Source organism: Doryrhamphus excisus, linkage group LG2 (genome assembly GCF_037039965.1).
Source record: "Doryrhamphus excisus strain RoL-2023G ecotype Guam linkage group LG2, RoL_Dexc_Guam_v1.1, whole genome shotgun sequence".
Lineage (NCBI taxonomy): Eukaryota > Metazoa > Chordata > Actinopteri > Syngnathiformes > Syngnathidae > Doryrhamphus > Doryrhamphus excisus.
This window is the reverse complement of record NC_136358.1, coordinates 7,761,119-7,781,177: the sequence shown is the minus strand read 5'-3', so window position 1 is coordinate 7,781,177 and position 20,059 is coordinate 7,761,119. Positions and strand designations below refer to the sequence as shown.

The window sequence follows — 20,059 nt, the reverse complement described above, 5'->3', positions numbered from 1 at the left end:
TTGGACTAACAAACAAATGTTGGGAAAGCTGGCCAGACAGTTTCAAAGCTATTGAAGCTGTTGGAGGGATTGGGCTTTCCACAGTGAGAGGTAACAGAGTAGTCTTTAATGTTTACGTAATTCCTCAGGTAGACATGCACAATCCTGACTTATTACAACATCCAACTGTAAATAACCCAAATAGAAGGACACTTTCATCCATGTGCTGGCAGAGGCAGGCTTGGAAAAAACAGACTGTGAAGCGAGAGCTGTTTTTTTTTTTTTTTTTTAAATGTTCACTTTGAACCATCACATATCATGTAAACTAGCGTCTGGAGTCCATGACATCTGCTTTTAATGCTCCCTGATGTTAAACTTTCATTGTGTTTGTGGTAAAGAAAAGGGTACAAACACCCTAAATGCTAAAAAATAATTGCTACAACAACCACTGGGTTGTCATCAGACTGTAATAAAAGGGTGAAAATTTGTCAAAACGCATGTTGATTAAGGTATTATTTTTCTGACAAACACTGGTGCGGTTATTAAAACCATCAGTCTGATTGACTTGAAATTTCTCACACAGCAGTACAAATTTGAGCATGGACATGTCTGTATAATAATCACGATGGATTCAAAAACATGGCCACCATCAAGCAAAACATCAGCACCTTATCCACTGGTCTACTAATCTTCCAAATCATTTGGACCAAAAGCCACAAGTGTGATTGTGTCACGACTGTGCACTTGTTTGATGGTTAATCATCAAAATGGCACATAGAACAGTTCATTGTTTACATGTAACCATACACAGTACACGCTGACACCACATGAACACAAGCCAGACCTGCAGTCATTCCGTCAGGCTACAGATAAGGTTAAAAAAAACATGGACTTTCTTGCACCGTGATACAGATATTTAAGGAGCGACAACAATGTCCTGTTTGTCAAGAGTCCGGTGTCAGAATGGGGTTCATCATTCCTCATTATCTACTGGAATTCCGCTCATGTTTTGGGAAGAGGTTGTTTCTCTTGGCTGGGATGGATCCATAAACAATACTGCTGTACACAGTGGGGATTTGGATCGTTTTTCCAACAGGATTGCCCAGTCAATAATAATAACAATCCACCGACAGGACTGATGCTCTTGTATGTTTTTAGAAGGCAGCAGCCAGAAAAAAAAAAATCGCAAAACTCTTGAGTCCAGACAGCATAACCCACCTGAAGACACACATACACACATAAACACACAGACACACACACAAGGCAGAGCAGAGGGAGGCTTGTTTCTGGCAGCAGTCTTTGCTAAGCCTGTCAAGAGCTGACCAGTGGAGCACACAGAGTACCCAGAATCCACGCAACAACCCTGCTTCAGCCAGGTCTGTTGAGGTTAAAGCAACAGAATACAGAAATGGAGACTAGAATTTTGTGCCGTGTGACGTACTGGGCTTTACCACACATCGGACTGGTTTTGGAGATGTTGCTGCACAGAACCGTCTCACGGAAAAAAAATGTAGGAAACCTTGCCCAGAGCTTTATTGAACAAGAAACATAGGATGTTAGATATTTGCTTCTTGTGTCTTTTTCCTTAAGGACCCATATTAACCTTAATCTAAGGTTGCTGAGGTATGCTGGAGCCTATCCCAGCTGACTTTGGTCACCAGCCAATCACAGGGCACATATAGACAAACAACCATTCACACTCACATTCATACCTATGGACAATTTGGAGTCGCCAATTAACCTAGCATGTTTTTGGAATGTGGGAGGAAACCGGAGTACCTGGAGAAAACGAGGAAAACATGCAAACTCCACACAGAGATGCCCAAGCGGAGATTTGAACCCAGGTCTTCCCGATCTCAAAACTGCATGGCCTCCATGCAAACCACTTTTTGAAAAATACTTATATATATTTAACTATTAATCAACTATGAACATGTACGGAATTACATTCCACTATGAAAATCCTTTGCAGCAAGTTAACTACTTGTAACTTGAAAAGCAAACAAGTGGTTTGGTGGTCACAAATTACTGTTAGAACATCAACAAAAATTAACTTTTGCATAATAGAGGACCGTAGAAACAAAACACATAAAATATTATTCTTAGATTTAAATATCAATACAGTGTTACATCTTAGATCCAATATCTATAATGTTCTTAAAATGTAGCTCAATTCAACTCCCATCTCTATGGCTGATTTTAAGGTGTGTAGCAAAGCCTTTTTTTTTTTTTTTACAAATCTGTAAAAAGTGGTAAGCATACACAAGGCCCATGAGGAAAGGGGTTTTTCCTTAATGAATACTAATGAAAAGCCGTAAAAGCGTCTTCTCTCAAAAGTGAGGCAACCAAGCGAGGGGGATGACAGGTCTGGCGCTCATAAACGGGCACTAGGGACACAACTTATCCAGGAGTGTTGAAGTGAAGAAGCTTCCTCGTTATACCATCCCCCGCAGAACAGCCTGCGCCCCCCCGCCTGTGTTGTCTCCGTATCAAGTGCACTCTCCAAACGAAGCAGTTACTCAATCACTCACTTTGGAGCCAGTGCATCTGTTAGTCATTGGACTGAAATCACACACACACACACACACATCCAGTTTGTTTCATATAAATACAATGAACGTGTTGCGACTTTACCATGATACGGCCGAGACCACCTGCATGACATGTTCAAATTCCATAATGTAAGACATAACAGTGAGATGAGATGACATAATGTGTCATGATACAGCCCCATCAAGCCTCATGAGTGACTACATTGCTGCAAAGTTCAATGACTGTATCACTTCTGACAGGGACAAGTGGGACGGCTCCTGCTCTCCCCGGAGAGACATACACAAACATTAAAGATGATGTCTCCCTTCATCTTACTGGCTGCGTTACAGATATGGTTTTAGTCCTAATCGGATCATCCATAACTTTTGCAGTCTCTCTGATGAGGTCATTTAAATCATTGAGTGAAAAGATGACACAGAAAATATATTATTCTTAGGAGGCTTTTCACATTATGATTTACTAATAATGCTCTTGGACTCTTGAACATGTTTAAGTATATGTGTGTGGGGAAAAGGTTCTATTGGTGTTCTAACAATAATATGTGTCCCTGGAGTTTGTCTATGAGCACCAAAAGCGAGAAACATTTATCATCTCGCTCATGAAGCCACTATAAGAAATGAACCTTTGTCCTTTGTACAGTAATACCTCATTTATTGTGCTTTAACTCCAAATTCCCTCGTTATAAATTAAATATTTTGTCATAGTTAAAATCTTCTTTACAATCTTTTAAGTAAGTTTTTTAACATTATTAGAGCCCCTTAGACATGAGATAACACCCACATAGTCACCTTCACAATCGATCGGCCACTGAGCAGTATCGGATGATTTCCGTGAAAAATCAGACGCCGTTCAAAGGCAATCACAAAAGCCGATACCTGTGACTAGCGCTATCGCAGCCCGCAGCCATCTTTTCATGCAGTGTAGTGTCTTGTCTTGACCGCCAATCATGTCTGCCGTGTGGAACTTAACGACCAGCACAGTCAGGGGTAGCAAGTTAAAACGCTTTAATACGGCATTTGAAGACTAAGCTAATAACCAGAAAAATCATTAAATTCATCGGAAAAGATGACCAACGTTTCTCAACAGTGGTGTCTGTCACTTACCTGGAAGTTCCACCACTCTCACATCCAAAGACTCACAAGTTTCAACAGTGATATTCAAATATTTGTTTGTCTAAATTAAGGTTTTATGGTTCCTTATAAGAAGGGTCGCAGCCAGGAATTGTGGACCCCATGAAAAAATTCACATTGCCGCCCCCCGTATTATATAAGTCAATAGCACTCATTATAAATACATTGAAAATTCATGTGATTTCCACTATTGTGACCTCTCAGATTCATTTTAATTTTAAATAGTTACTTGAATAAGGGACCTTTAAACAACATGTGTCCTACCTGTGCACTCATGCTGTAGACCCTTTCCATAGTATCCCTTCTCACAGATGCAATCGTATTGCCCCGTGTGTGTTCCGCACTTGCAGCTGGCCATCACGTCGCAGCATTCCCGGCCAGCTTCACACAAGGAGGAGCAGCGGGACAGGTCCTCCTGGATGTACCTGCCGGTGGGGAGATCTGAGGACGAGTGAAGAGGGGATAGAATTTATGCATCAAACATAAGAGAGTACTTTTTCCTGCCAACAAAAAGAGAGGAGACGGCGCTGATGTAACAGATGCCAGCTGGTGCAGCTGTGCAGGAGAATGTTGGTCAACCTCACCTCGCTGACACCTTAAGAGTTGCACTAGACATCACTTGACAGTCCGGGCAGGCTAGCCTTCTCATTTCTCATTCTACAGACCCTGTATCGAACCCGGTCGGCTGAAACAGGCGGGTTACGCTGATACCACAGTCGTTCTCACGGCCTTATCCTAGTCTGCCTCTGATCTTTAATGCAGCACCCCCACCCCATCCTTTCAGACATCCTGCAAAAAATGTGTGCATGATTTACAGCCTGCTCTAATCTAATAGTGATATTTGGACAAAATCATGGGAAGTCTCACTTAATTGTGTGCGTGTGGGGTTGGTGGGGGGGTTCAGTTTGGCTGTAATGGCTGCTGGCACAGCTGAGGTGTACCTTAATTGTCAAATTGTATGCTTAATGTTATATATTCCTATTGAAGTATTGAAATGTGCTGAGGATGTAGCACCAAAGCTTCCAAAACAGGATGCATGAAGTCGTCTTATATACTTAAAGAAGTATACGGAAAATGGGGTGGAATGCGATATGTCCTAAAGTCTTGTCAATTGGATTAACAGATGTGGGTTTTTTTTTACTTCATGGTTAGATCATCCTCAGAATCCTTCCATAAAAAGATGGAAAATGGTTTTGGACACTCCTCCAAAATCATCATGCTTAAAGCTTGACAAATCTTACCTTCATGCAATGCGCGGCGAGCCAGTGCTTCAAACTCAGCAAAGTTGTGCACCAGGTAGCAGTGCTGGTCCTTGGGGTGGGAGGCCATGTCGTGTAGCTCTCGGATGTTCCCCTGCCAGATGCCCAGCGTAAAGATCTCCACACCGCGCTCCCTCAAAGCTGCCGCAACCGGGCGAGGGTCTCCTCCATTTGAGTAGCCGTCGGTGATCAGGAATATAACCTTGCTGGCATTTGCACGGGAATTACGAAGGATTTGCTACATGGAGGAGGAAACGAAAACTCATTAGCTGACTCAATTGGATGTTAAAATCGGACTTGATATTTCTCACACAGCTCAACAAAACACCCACTGTCGCTGTACGGTGCTCAATCATAAACCACCAAATTTGGTACTCACTGACGAGGACTGATTATTTAAGTATTTTCAACACAACCATGTCATTTCCAGGCATGACTGTATATGGTCACGCAGCACATCACTTCAGCGATAGTGAATATCGAAGAACGTCACACACGACCACAACCCTCAATTCTATGCTTCGACAAAAGCCTACCTCAGCAGGAGCGAGAGAAAATGAGAGAATGGCCTAAAACTGTAATGATTTCTCCTACAGACAAGCCAGCTGCTAGCCAGTGGTCTAAAACCACCAAAAAACAGCGCCTTGTCCGGCCCAAATACAGTTCCCAAAGTAATTTTAGCTGGCGTTTACTATCCACTACATACAATTAGACTGCTTGGGGAAACATATATTTATTTTCGGGAGGGGGTTCAAAAAACCTCATTGTTTACTTATCTGTTTAGTGAAAAGGAAGACAATGGAAAGGAAGTGAGATCATTAAAAAAGAAGATTGCCAGAAAGGTCGTTGAATGAAGGGATGAAAGGGGAATGATTTCTCTGTCTTCTGGGTCCAAAGAGATCATGAGAACGGAGGACAAAAGGGTGTGACGGGGTGAAGGAAAGAAAAGCTCTGGTCTTTATTGTCTAATTGGCCAAACATCAAGCGCCTCTGGCAAGAGGAGCGTAATTACAGAGGCCACGAAGCAAGGCAGCGACCAAGGGTGGAATATGTGGGGAGAGGGAGGCTTCACGCTGCTTGGTACCACAGCTGCTGTTACTTAATATGCTTATGGTCTTCTGGATGCACACAATTTCATTTGTATGACTATAAAACTAATTCAATCCTGCTATTTTTGTGTTGAACTGCAAATCAGTTGCGTGGTTGTAACTTTTGACTGACTTAACCTATATTTTCTTACTACAGTGGCACGCGTTTATGTTGATGCCCCCTTGGACTGTCTGACTGACGTCGTCATAGGCGATTGTCAACATAATAGACAATAAAACCAGCCACTGCTTGCACATTTGTTGACAGAAAAAGGTTGTTGCATGTTTGTCATATTCCATACTTGATCATCAGACTAATTTAAATATTAGTCAATGACAAAACAACTGAGCAGTTAAATGCAGTTAAAAAAATATTTGATGGAGAAAACAATCCTGCTAAAACATAACTGAGATTAATTGAGATCTATCAATCTGGAAAAAGCCAATTGTAAAGCTTTGGGACTTCAGCAAAGCACAGTGAGAGCCATTATCTACACATGGTAAAAATGTGGAACATTCAGTCATTCATTTTCTACCAGTTATCCTCACGAGGGTCGCGGAGGTGCTGGAGCCTATCCCAGCTGTCTTCAGGCGAGAGGCAGGGCACACCCTGGACTGGTCACCAGCCAATCACAGGGCACATATAGACAAACAACCATTCACACTCACATTCATGCCTGTGGACAATTTGGAGTCTCCAATTAACCTAGCATGTTTTTGGAACGTGGGAGGAAAACCGGAGTCCCACGCATGCATGGGGCGAACATGCAAACTCCACACAAAGCTGCCCGAGGGTGGAATTGAACTCAGGTCTACTAACTGTGAGGCCTGCGCGCTAACCACTCGGCACCGTGCAGCCAAAAACGTGGAACAGTGGTGAACCTTCCCAGAAATGCGCAGCAACGACTCATCCAAGAGGTCACAAAAGACCCCAAAACAACATCCAAAGAACTGCAGGCCTCACTTCCCTCAGTTAAGATTGGTGTTCATGACTCCACCATAAGAAAGACACTGGGCAAAAACTGCCTGCATGGCAGAGTTCCAAGACCAAAACCACCACTGAATATTAAGACTCGCCTCAATTTTGCCAGAAAATATCTTGAAGACCTTTGGGAAAATACTCCGTGGTCTAAGGTCAAAAGTTGCAACTTTTTGGAAGGTCCCATTACATCTGGCATAAATGTAACTCGTTCCAGAAAAAGAACATCATACCAACAGTAAAATATGGTGGTGGTAGTGTGACCGTCTGGGACTGTTCTGTTGCTTCAAGACCTGGAAGATTTGCTGTGATAAATGAAACCATGAATTTTGCTGTCTACCACAAAATCCTGAAGGAGAATGTCCGGCCATCTGTTGGTGACCTCAAGCTGAAACCAACTTGGGTTCTGCAGCAGGACAATTAGAACTCTTGTTAAATGGTAATTTGTTCAATTTGCAGCATAGAGAGGTCATTCACTGAAAGCAAAAGTGTGGCCATTTTAACGGGCCAAGTTACATGTCAACATCAGATCTCTTCTCTGATATAACCTTCACTATTCTTACATTGAACTTGTTTGGGAGTTTTTGGAGCCTTTCTGCTTGACTTTCTTTGCAAGATGTCAGAATAGCCTCCAACCCTCAAAGATTTTTTTGCTTGACGATGCTCCATAAGTTCTCAATTGGGTTGAGGTCAGGTAAAAAAAAGGGGGACAAACCATGAGTTTGAGCAGGCCTAGTAATCCATGATAAGTCAAACACAGCGACAGTAGATACAAATAACTTTGGTATTACTACAAGAGCCATTAGTTAACTTTGACGGCCCTAATATGTATGCAATAAAAATAAAAAACAAAACTTTTCTTTAGTTTTTATAACAAAATTGTGACAAAAATTAGGACTTTGCAGCAGTTTATATGTCAAATGAGAAGAATAGCAATGAAAAGTAGGAAGGAACACTATCACTTTAAGGATCATGCAAAAGAGTGTAGTATTCTTTGTCTTTACCATGCTAAATAAAATGGCTTCTTACGCTATTCTTCAAATTATGCATGGGTCTAATCTTTGTTGGCCGCGATGCCGGGGGTCCAAGTGCGAGATAACAAGTGATGGGAGAGTTTGGGAGGATGGTATGTGTCAAAGTAGCACTGATAGCAAAACTACAGGCTTGCGGGGATTAGCAGTAGACAAATAAACTCAATGAGATACACTCATAAACTAAATAAAACATGGCTTCTTATCATCGACATATGCTTGCATGACTTCAAAAATGTTGGCAGACTTGTGTCTGCATTGCCACGATGGACCAGCTGCTCATCACAGATTTACATATGCATGGCAGAATTGATGGATGCCAAATGAAGACACAGCGGTGTGTGAAAAACTGGTTGACCCTCCCCCGAAAAAACATATAATTTTAATTTAACTTAAAATAAAGCTTTGGGACTCCAGCCAACCACATTGAGAGCCACAGGTTAATGATCCAAAACACACCAGCAAGTCCACCTCTGAATGGCTGAAGAAAAACTTTGGAGTGGCCTAGTCAAAAGTCCTGACCTGAATCCTATTGAGATGCTGTGGAATGACCATATGCTGGAAAAGCCTCCAATATGGCTGAATGACAACAATTCTACATAAAAACATTCCTCCACAGTGCTGTAGGAAACTCATTGCAAGTTATTGCAAACACTTGATTGCAGTTGTTGCTAAACCTGGTATTAGGTTTAGGGGCAATCACTTTTTCACACAGGGCCATGTACCATTTGGATTTTTCCACACCACTGTAGGAGGAGAGCATGGCTACATGGGTTCCTGGCTATGTTGCGGTTTGAATATTGCTCACTCAAAAATGTATTGATTTATCATCAACTGAAATTTCCACTACATCCACTCGGAAAGGTCAAATCTTTTCACTCAGAAGTGAGTGAGCTTATTTTGACAGGCTATCTTGCTCTTGGCTTGGTTGGTAAGAACAACAATAACAACAAGCTCCACACCACTGGGGGTGCTTTTGAGCAACACATTTAGAGGAGTCAAAACTAAACCCCAGAGGGAAAGACGAGCGGTCAAATGATTTGCAGGCAGACTGGAGTGGGTGCACGGCTGCTTAAGCGAGCCTGACAGTTTGAGTCGTCGAGAGAAGAGAGAGTGGGAAAAGTCTGGATAATTCCACAGTGGAATGCCAAGGGGAGAGGTCATCTTGGCTGGAGCAGAGAGAAAAAGTTGCTGACTGATCTCATGCGTTTACGTTTTTTTAAACTCAGTATCAATCAATATCCAGTGCAGTGCTGACTTTTTTGGAACTTTTGGATCTGAAAACGTGCTGACGTGTCTTCGAGGTGCTAATGAGCAGCACAAAACTAAACACTCAAAAAGAGCTTAACCAACAAGCTGTGAAGTGCATTGGTTGTTCCTGTAAAGTTCTATTCTATTCCTTTATATGATTTGGAAATTACCTCTGTGAAAATGTACATGCGGTTAGCTGTGGAAGTGCGGTCTGCTCCCATCATTTGTCTCTAACGAGCCCTGGAACCGGAAAGACGTCAGCCATTTTAACGGCATCGTTTCAGCTTACTGTTTCTCCTGTTTGTTCTGGACGCCGCCTCCATTGGTAGAATAAATCTAATCAGTTTGAGACCAAGGAGCTATTTTACACATGTTTGGGGGAAGTATTTGAAAATGCAATGCAAGAAAAAGCTATTCATATCTTGCTGGGAATCACCTAAATTTACTGTTGAATCAGCCTGAATTCACATGAATGATATCTGCAAGCTGTGGTGTTCTCTGGAATTGGCTTCTTAGAGATGGATATCAGGTCTAGCGGAACATTAGTGTTGCCAACACATCTCAAAGTGATTACACTTGGACACTGAGGGGTATAAATCACATCTGATCAGTGGGAAAAGTACACAAGAAGAAGAGAACGCAAGCATATAGTAACTGTGTAGCGGTGTAGCTTAACATACAAGCAGCAATTTAACTGACCATGTGGTAGCACCTATTGTACTAATACTTCTGCATGGAAAACGCAATCAAAAGATGTGTGGTTTAAAATTGTTAAATGGCCCCCATTATGCCAAATTGACATTTTAATGATGCTCTAACAGTGTGTACAATTCACAGTTCTACATGTCCAAAAATCCTACCGCCATATTCATATTAATTGCAATACATTTGTCCACTTCCTGTATTCCAAATGTACTCCTGGCCGGTTTCAATATAGGAAAATGATAAGGTAGTATTTTATTTTAGTTCATCCATGATTGAGTACGACAGCACATGCCGCTGCAGCTGCTGACAGCTAGTTCCTGCGCACCCTGACACCTTTGTGACCTTCGACCCTGCCAACAAAGTATGCATCTTCAAAGCCCACCCCACCGCTCACTGTCATCTCACTCCTCGACACTTTCATTGGCTTCCCTCCGCTCGCCTTTTTTTATTTATCAGCTCCTCACATGCACGGCGTGTTGGAGCAAGGCTGTCATCGGCGACACCCATTGATTGGCGAGGTCTATTTTAAGCAGTGGGGGTGGACTGGGTGGAACAGTTTGGGTAAGTGTGATATGCGTAGAATAGGGTGTGTGAGTATGACACTATGTCTGAAATGTGTTTTTTTTTAATGACAGATGCATATTAAACGTGCATTGAAAAGATTTCTGACATAAGTATCTGGCAGGGGACTCATTCTGCAGTTGTGTGTGTATTGAGCTTAATTAGAGCACGGACACACCCACAGCAGCAGGATAATGATTAATGGAGCACGGTGACATCTTGTTGGATAGATGAGTTTTTGAGGTAACCGAAGCTTTTAAGCCCCTCCCAATCCAAAACGGGTGCTCGAGCAAGACCGCAGCAAACTGCGAAACCGCTGCTGCTCCCATCTCGACCCTGAAAACTCATCAAACCACTGGGTTGTGCCGTGAAGATGAGCAAGAACAACTCATCCATCATCCGTCCTGCAGCACAAATACTACGCTGAAGGATTTACACAAACCAGCCACGCTGCCACACATTTACTGTTGGTCATCTCTAAGCGTTTGCAGTAGCATGTTGCGGTACTCCGACATTGATTAATAGCCTGTCTGATCCATTTCCGGGCCTAAGGCTGTTGTGACCCTTGAACTGCTCATTTGGGGAACTCAATCCCTGTAGATATCAATGCTGCCAGTAGAAAAATACATATCAAATAATAATATGGGGCTGCACGGCAGGCTAGTGGTTAGCACACAGGTCTCACAGCTAGAACACCCGAGTTCAATTCCACCCTTGGCCATGTCTGTGTGGAGTTTGCATGTTCTGCCCGTGTATGCGTGGGTTTTCTCTGGAGACTCCAGTTTCCTCCCACATTCCAAAAACATGCTAGGTTAATTGGCGACTCCAAATTGTCCATAGGTATGAATGTGAGTGTGAATGGTTGTTTTTCTATATGTGCCCTGTGATTGGCTGGCAACCAGTCCAGGGTGTACCCCACCTCTTGCCCGAAGACAGCTGGGATAGGCTCCAGCACCCCCCCAACCCTCATGAGGATAAGAGGTAGAAAATGAATGAATGAATGAATATAATAATACATCCTAAAGGTTCCATATTGGAGTATGTACTAAAGTAACAGCTGTTACTATATATGCTATATCACATACAGCAATGTAACATTAAGAAGTGGGGTGAGTGGACGTCAACATTAGCAACACAGGGTGCTGTACAGTATGTGAGCTCAAACAGTATGTGAGCTACAGTGAAAACAGTCACATTTTAACTGCACTTTCATGCTACGTTAGCCTATTTGATGAGGCAAAAACAAAATGATCAAAACATGTACAGTAGTTGACTGACAGTGACAAAGTTTATGACATGACTTGCAGTGCTATTGTGCCACACAAATCATCCCACCAACTGTACCGTGTGGGCATACATATAAATATCTACACACAATAACCCAGGCCAAACAATCACCCATATAGTCCTGCCGCAAGGCATGCTGGGTAGCTTGTGGTAATCTTTCTTCCTACAGATTTTTTGCTTGATTGCAAAATATGAAGCTAACATACTCTTGATATCCTATGTTGTACTGTCCATAGTTCGTTCATATTGTTGTTGCAGCTGTCCTACCCAGCATGCCTTGCGGGAATTTGGAAATAACAGCTTTAAGTTACGCATTTAGTTGCGGTTTATCACCCACGTACAGTACTAGTTACGTGATGTGTCAACTTGCTGTGGGCGCGTTGTGTTTTTGTTTCGTTGCACCGTGAGCAAATGCGTTGTTCTGTTTCATGACCACCTCTGCGGTCCCCTCTGCCAATTTTTTTTTTACCTAATGTGGCCTGCAAGTCAAAAAATTCAACCACCCCTGCTCTAAGGACAGACATTGCCATTAGAAAATCAATTTTCCAGAATAAAAAAACCTTCAAAGTAAAAGGTACTGAGGATGGGTTCAACTCAGACCAAGTCATGGTTTTCAGTGAAATGCCTGAAATGATGGAAAGTGTTTGACGGAGGAGACCTCCGAGTACTTTTTGTAGACATTTAGAGGTTGGAAAGTAGGCCCAAATTTCTGGAAAATATTCGGCATCCTCATTGAGAGAGGAGGACATGTGGGGGGGAGTGAGAGGACACTGTTAAGTAACAATTAGATCATTCTCAGTCAGCGAAAAAATGTGTCTCTTCCTGGACCAAAACAGTCCGACTTTAACCCATTCTTAGATTTATGAGGAGTTAATGGTCTTATCAGGATGACGTGCAGCATCCCTGATAGGAGGAAGACGAGACGGATTCAGAGTGGGAGGAAATGATTAAGGCCAAGATGGCGGGAAGTGGCAGCTGCAGAGACAGGAAGCAGAGACTTGTCTTATCATTTTATCACAGCCGGGGGCTCACCCATGGGAGGTGCATCAAAGACTCGCACCTTGCTTTCATTTATTGCAAAGGGATGCCGTTTCTTTTCGGTAGAAGCAACACATTTGCCAGCTGCTCCCAACTTTCTCCAAGCAATTCATCAAAAAAGCTGCAATTTATTACCTTGAGCAAATGATGCCCCCATGACTCAAGAGAGAACAAATGTGCGAATGGGATTTTGAAGAAGCCAGGCAAAGACATTATTTTCCAGGGTTTTCGGTGATGGATGATGCTGTGAATGCTCAAGTATTACGACCAAGGGGTCTCTTTTAAAGTCAGACTGTTTTAAAAGTATTACTGCATATTTTGGCAGCAGACCCTGACAACAGGGATGCTCCCCCCTGCATAACAAACACACACTTCTGATAGAAAGCATGGGAGGAAAAGGCATGGGAGAAACTGTGGAATGAGAATCTTTTTATCATTGGCACCGGGAGAGAGTTATAGAGGACATTAAACGCCGCACACAGTCATTGTGCGCATAGCGAGTCTATAAACACTCGGGTGTGATGATGCCCAGACGGCTTTCCGGTTGAGCTTGGAAGTGTTCAGTGAAGGAAGCGGGGGAAATTTAAATTGCCCACCTGCATGTTAAATGCATTCATTCGCCCTCCACCGGCTGGCAAAGCGTGCCAGGAAATAATTCCAATGTCTGTTTTGACCCAATTTGAAGTCACTTTCAGGCTGCATTCACTTATTTTCATTTTCTGCAGTATTTACCAGGTTAGATTTCACCAAAAGCGTTTCAAGCATACTTTTAAAGAGCTTTTGTGACCTATTACATGACATGGGTTGAATATGTAGGCTATTTTCATTTCAGCAAGAGCTTCCAGAATATACTTTTAAAGAGCAAGATAGCACTTCCAAGGTATTTTCTGTTCGCTTGCTCATCCTGGGAACATCACTTCCTCGTTGTCACTAGAGGCAGCGAGGTGCATTCACTGACACTCCGAAAATCATTCATTAATGTAACTCTTAGTGCGGTAGTACAATTTGCTGCATTTAAGCATGCTTGAAAAAACATGTGAATTCAGCTTAGGTCACTCTATGTCTTTGAACGCAACCAAATCTTTGTTCATAAACTACAGCACAAATGCACATATAGTGCGGCAGTACAATTTGCTGCATTTAAGTATGCTTGGAAATCCCACAAAACAGGTGAATTCAGCTTAGGTTACTCGATGTCTTTGAACGCAACCAAATCTTGGTTCATAAACTACAGCACAAATGCACATATTTCACACATAATTTCAAATGGTGATTAATCATGAATTAATTTATATATATATTATATATTAATTTATAATCATTAATTAATTTATACATATTTATTTATTACGTATTTGTCATTTACATAATGTATGCTTTTTGTTGTCATTTTAACACAGGTCCGTGTCTTCGGACTCCGAACCACACCAGAGTTCACCTCTCTCATATTATTGCATTCACACTTGACCAAATGAACCGTATCAGCAGAGCAAACCAGTTCCTTCTAACGGCACCAAACATGACAAGGGTGAACGCAGCCTAAAAAATAACCAGAAAAAGACACATTCTTTCGTGACCTCTCCAGCCTTTTTCCCCTTCTCATTCTTCCATTCCTCTCCCACTTGATTTTCCCTCATCGTCTTTCTTCATAAGCGAGACCTTCGAGTCCACTTCCCTGCTCCGTAAATCCAAAGCAAAGCCACGTCCACCTGCCTTGACACATTGACTCTGTAGGACAAAACAATCAAAACCAGCAAGTCTCATCCCTGGAAAATGTCACATTTTCCTCAGGGAATGTTTCTATACTGTCCCTGAATTTGCTGTCTGCATTCTTTCCACAAAAAAGGGGCAAAATGAGACATGGCGACGACACACGCTGATGATGCTTGACGCCTAACGCTGAGACATGAGACAGACGGAGACCAAAGAGTCGTGTCTCGACATGCAAGCCCTGGTGGAAAAATGTCTCCCTCATTCTTAATGGATCCCAGCTTGCGACGAGCTTTTCCAGAGGCAAGCCAAGGGAATAAAACATGGCCCTATTATTTATATGACGCTGCAATTATCAATTATGCTGTCTTTTCCCTTATCATTGTCACTTACTTACAGCTTTCCCTCTCACACAGAACACACACATGCAGAGGACATTGTTCTACATTGTATCAGGATGCTCAACTGGACAACCGAGCATCTTGCTGAACAAGATCTGTCTATTGTCATAGACAGATACTTTGACTGGTGCTTTTTTTCAGTGGATTCCTAAATAGAGTCTCAAAGACAGCATCGCTCCTGTCATACAGGGGATCTTTGATGCATGCTTTTGCTGTAAGCACTTAAACACAGTGACAGTGGTGGGACAGACAGCACCAGTGTTTTATTCATTCATTCATTCATTTTCTGCTGCTTATCCTCACGAGGGTCGCGGGCGTACATCACCAACATCACTCTGTATCTGTCTCAACACCTGGACGTGTTGGTTCTATAGCTGAAGGGAAGTTTGATGCTAGTGCAGATTTAGTTGAGAGCTGGAGTTGAACCAGTGTTAGCTGTGAACAGGCTGTATGCCAGATTCATTTTCCATTGTCCTGGGGAGCCATATGTTACTACTTCACATGAGTTACACCTCTTCATCAATTTAAATAATGAATTCATTTTCTACCGCTTATCATCACAATGGTCGCGGGGGTGATGGAGCCTATCCCAGCTGTCTTCGGGCGAGAGGCGGGGTATCACAATCACAGGGCACATATAGACAAACAACCATTCACACTCACATTCATACCTATGGACAATTTGGAGTCGCCAATTAACCTAGCATGTTTTTGGAATGTGGGAGGAAACCGGAGTACCTGGAGAAAACCCACGCATGCACGGGGAGAACATGCAAACTCCACACAGAGATGGCAGAGGGTGGAATCGAACTCGGATCTTCTAGCTGTGAGGCCTGCGTGCTAACCACTTGCAAGCAGCCCAAGTCTAATATAATACTAATAAAACATATTTTTATGCTCTGCTGAATGAATGATTCTGACTGCCAAGATGGAGGATTATATATATCTTAATTTAACGTTCAGGCAAAACAGAAGGAGATCAGACATTTACAACAAAGTATCAGAGCTTTTTCTGGAGAAGGCTAGGGTGCATGTTTAGAAAATAAATGTGACTAAGAAGTATTTGAAAACCAAATTTTTAACGGAGGGCTGCACAGCAGAGAGTGGCTAGCGCGCAGGTGACACAGCTAGAAGACCCGAGTTCGATTCCACCCTCGGCCGTCTCTGTGTGGAGTTTGCATGTTCTGGTCGTGCATGCGTGGGTTTTCTCTGGAGACTCCAGTTTCCTCCCACATTCCAAAAACATGCTAGGTTAATTGGCGACTCCAAATTGTCCATAGGTATGAATGTGAGTGTGAATGGTTGTTTGTCTATATGTGCCCTGTGATTGGCTGGTGACCAGTGACCAGTGATCACAGACAGCTGGGATAGGCTCCTGCATGTCTACGATCCTTGTGAGGATAAGCGGTAGAAAATGAATGAATGAGTGAAGTGAAATTTGGGTCAGTCTCCTAAAAGGGGTACCAAAAGTGTGACATAGCAAGCAAAAAAAGTTCTTTTCAAGTTATCAGGTTATTAATATATATGGCTATTTCTATTTCTATTACTATAAATGCTTTAAACTTACCTTAAAATGTCACCAACATGCTCCACGGCAACATGAACGTACTGCAAACACAGGCTACTCAGACTAAGATTTGATGCACAATGAGGTGTTGCTTCTGAAATCAAAGCAGGCTGAAATTGAATTGAAAAAAAAAAAACAGTAGTCTGTGCGTCTTGCCTTGAAGTGACAGCACCCTCTTTGGTACCCCTGCCAGGAGAACGACCCAATTATTCTCTTGTTATTGTCTTGAGCAACCTGCATTAACTCCAAAGAGTCAGTGCTTAACCAGCCAGCCATGAACCTCCCCACGTGTCACTGGTACCAGTGGATATTTTGTGTCTGGCACATTCAGGTGTGTGAGAAATTTCAAGTTTGTTAAGTGACACCATGTGCTGTATTTGTCAGAAAAACAATAGCACAGGCAACACAGTAGGGGAACATGTTATGACACATTGTCACACATTTGTGTGAAGCTGTTCAGGAGTAGACGAGTTACACAAACAAATACATACAGTCATGACTCTAATATGCAAACTTGGAATGAAAGTGGTCACCTTCAAACAACAAGGTGCAAGTTTTTCAACAATATTCCGATACTTTCCATGACCGCACCGTGAGATAAATCACCCAAAGCCCCTCTAAGAGTGTGAGAATAATGTGAAAGCGCTTCAGGACCCCCGGAGAGCTTTTTTTCTGCTTGGTATTGTTGTGGGTTTTTTTAGCAGCTGGGATGAAGCCAGATATCTCCTTATCAGCATTTAACTTAAGGAGTTTGAGCTGAAAAGCTGTCCTCTGGGCTGAGCTCTGAGAACCGAGCCAAAGGATTCAATCTGGGGATAATCGCTGGAAACACAGGAAGAACGTTGAGCACTGAGCCAGCATGATTTAGCGTAACGCATTGTGTGTTTTCTAATTATGACATTCGGCGTAAGCTAAATGTTGCTCAGGCTGACTGAAGGCAGAGCTGTTTATCCAGAACCGTCCTCATTCGACCACCGTGGCTTACACAGCTGGGCTGCATGGAACTTGACAGATGAACCGGGCCATAGGTCCTCCTACGTGCATGTGTGTGTACGCACGCTTGGGTGTCAGGCGGCTCAAATCAACAAACCATAAACAAGCTAACCTTTGACCTCTGCAGACCCCACAGCAGCGTAGACAACACAATCACTTTTGAGGTTTCTGTTGGTGAATGTTAAATACAGCCGGGGGGAAGCGATACTTGGACCGTGTAGTTAATACTTGGACTGCGGTTCCGCCAGCTACATAGAAGGCGCCAACATTCAAACATATATTATTAATCCCAAAGTCTGATTGACTTGAAATTTCTCATACAGTTCTACAAAACTGTAACTCAAGGGTGTTAAGACCATTCATTCATTCATTCATTCATTCATTTTCTGCCGCTTTTCCTCACGAAGGTCGCGGGGGTGCTGGAGCCTATCCCAGCTGTCTTTCGGCGAGAGGCGGGGTACACCCTGGACTGGTCGCCAGCCAATCACAGGGCACATATAGACAAACGGTGTTAAGACAAATCCCCACAAAATCTGCAACAAACCTTTAGAGTGACTGTGTGTAAAATTTGGTTGGAAAATGCAGCAATTTCCAATTTTCCATCCTCACTAGGGTTGCATGTATGCTGGAGCCTATCCCAGCTGACTTCAGGTAAGAGCCGTGGTAGACCCTCGCACTCACATTCATACCTATGGACAATTTGGAGTCGCCAATTAACTTAAAATGCATGATTTTGGAAAACCCAGGTCTTCCTGAGCTCTTGACTGTGTAGCCTACATGCTTACCACTCACCCACCGTACAGCCTGGATATTTGTATTACATGTATGCTAGCTTGTGTTCCAATAGCCACACATGTCATTAATCATGTACATCAACATGAGGTCGTCTATGGACTCACCGCCGCCCGCTGGAAGGCTCCTTTGGTGTAAGTACCCCCTCCTCTGTAATTGATGGCCGGGATCTCCTTGTTGAAGAGGGAACACTTGTGCTGGTGTGGCTTGGGTGCGGTGATGTGGTCCACCCGCGTCACCACGTGGGTCTTGGATGAGAAGGTCACCAAGGCCACGCGTGTGTTCTCCGCCGCCACTGGGAAGTCAGACAGCATCTTCCGCACAAACCTCAGCTCGCTGCCGAAGTTGTTTGCCCCCACGCTGGACGATTCATCCACTAGGAAGACCAGGTCCAAGCAGGTGCTCTTGTCTCGTAGCTCGCGGACGTTGCGCTTGAAGGCCAGGCCAAGACGGGCCACTTTCTTCTCTGCGCTCTCCGACAGGTTAGCTGAAGATGACATTTGTCTGGAGCGGCGGGGCTGCAGCTGAGCTTGCGGCTGTGCTGGCCCGGCTGTGATCCATACGTCCAGGATGCACAGCATGAGGAAGCAACAAGTCCATGACAGTGTGGACATGGTGAGGAGCTAGGGCGAATAGAGTCAACTTTATGAGGAGTTAAGGAAGATAAATAGTGTCCTCAAAGCTCAGTGTGGAGTTTCTTAAAAGCATTGCTTCCTTCTCAGTGGCGTGTTCCTCAGCAGAAAGATGCTTCTTGTGGTCCTTCCTGCAGAAACAAACCTCTGTCTATGCATCTAATACACAAACCTGCATGTCCTATATGTCTTCGCCTGTCTTGGAGACATCCCCTCAGTCCTCTTCAGTGTGCTGCCCCTCAGTCTTCTCCTGTGTGACGCTCTCTGCCAGCACCTTCAGTCAAGCTGCAAATGCTTGCTCCCCTTCTTCCACAGTCATTTAAAAAAACACAAGAGGAAGAGGAGGAGGAGGAGGAGGGAGGACTAAAGTTAGGAGACAGCAAGAGGCTGAGGGGGGAAAAAGGGGGCAGTCCAGTCGTGGTGGTGAAGTCATTTTTTTTCCCCTTTTCTCTCACCTCCCCCTTCCATCTTCTTCTTCCAACCTCTCTCTCTCTCTCTCTCGACATGGACAGTGCAGCCTGTCAACTCGCCAAGAGCAGCGCCATAAAAACATGACAACAGAAGAAAAATCATTCAATATCATTTTCTTTATGCTAGAAATAAAAAAAGATGGAGGCCGTTTTGACTAGTGATTTTGAAGCAGATTCCAAAAAACAGTTAAAAGTGCATCATATAGAGGCACTTTTCCTAGCAGGTTCAATGACTTCTGTCATTTCTAATTGTTCAAGCCGCTACTTTTTTCCCGGTTTACACATTGATGCAGTTAATTTACGGTCTCATTCTAATCTTGCAGCATCTCATATGCTTCAGAACAGTCATTATACGGATCATGCACACACTCTTATCATGGCAAACACACAAAGAAATTCATGTGATGGAACCTTCAAGTTAAAGGCGATCAATCTAACAGTCTTTATTCAAGTCTGCCAGTGGACCTTAACATCCTGGACGCAGCGTTAAAAATCCACTATCACCAGCAAGTTTCCAAAGACTGATGAAGAAAGTAAAACTTAGCAACTACAAAAGACAGAGAGAGACTGACAAAGTGTGTGATGAAAGAATCGTGAGACTGTTCAATTCCGCCACTAAAGAAGACGCAGGAG

At 43.2% G+C, this 20,059-nt stretch overlaps 1 protein-coding gene across 1 annotated transcript in view; it reads right to left on the bottom strand.

Annotated features, from left to right (window-relative positions):
• The window catches only part of svep1 (sushi, von Willebrand factor type A, EGF and pentraxin domain containing 1), a 60,149-nt gene extending 40,485 nt beyond the window's left edge, over window positions 1-19,664 (bottom strand). Inside the window, exons 1-3 of the mRNA XM_058066490.2 lie at window positions 18,432-19,664; window positions 4,904-5,159; window positions 3,927-4,103 (exon numbers count right to left, since the gene is read on the bottom strand). Of these exons, the coding sequence (XP_057922473.2) occupies window positions 3,927-4,103; window positions 4,904-5,159; window positions 18,432-18,938 (940 nt within the window). The 5' untranslated portion in view covers window positions 18,939-19,664. The remainder of the gene's footprint in view (window positions 1-3,926; window positions 4,104-4,903; window positions 5,160-18,431) is intronic.
• Between the last annotated feature and the right edge of the window lie 395 nt (window positions 19,665-20,059).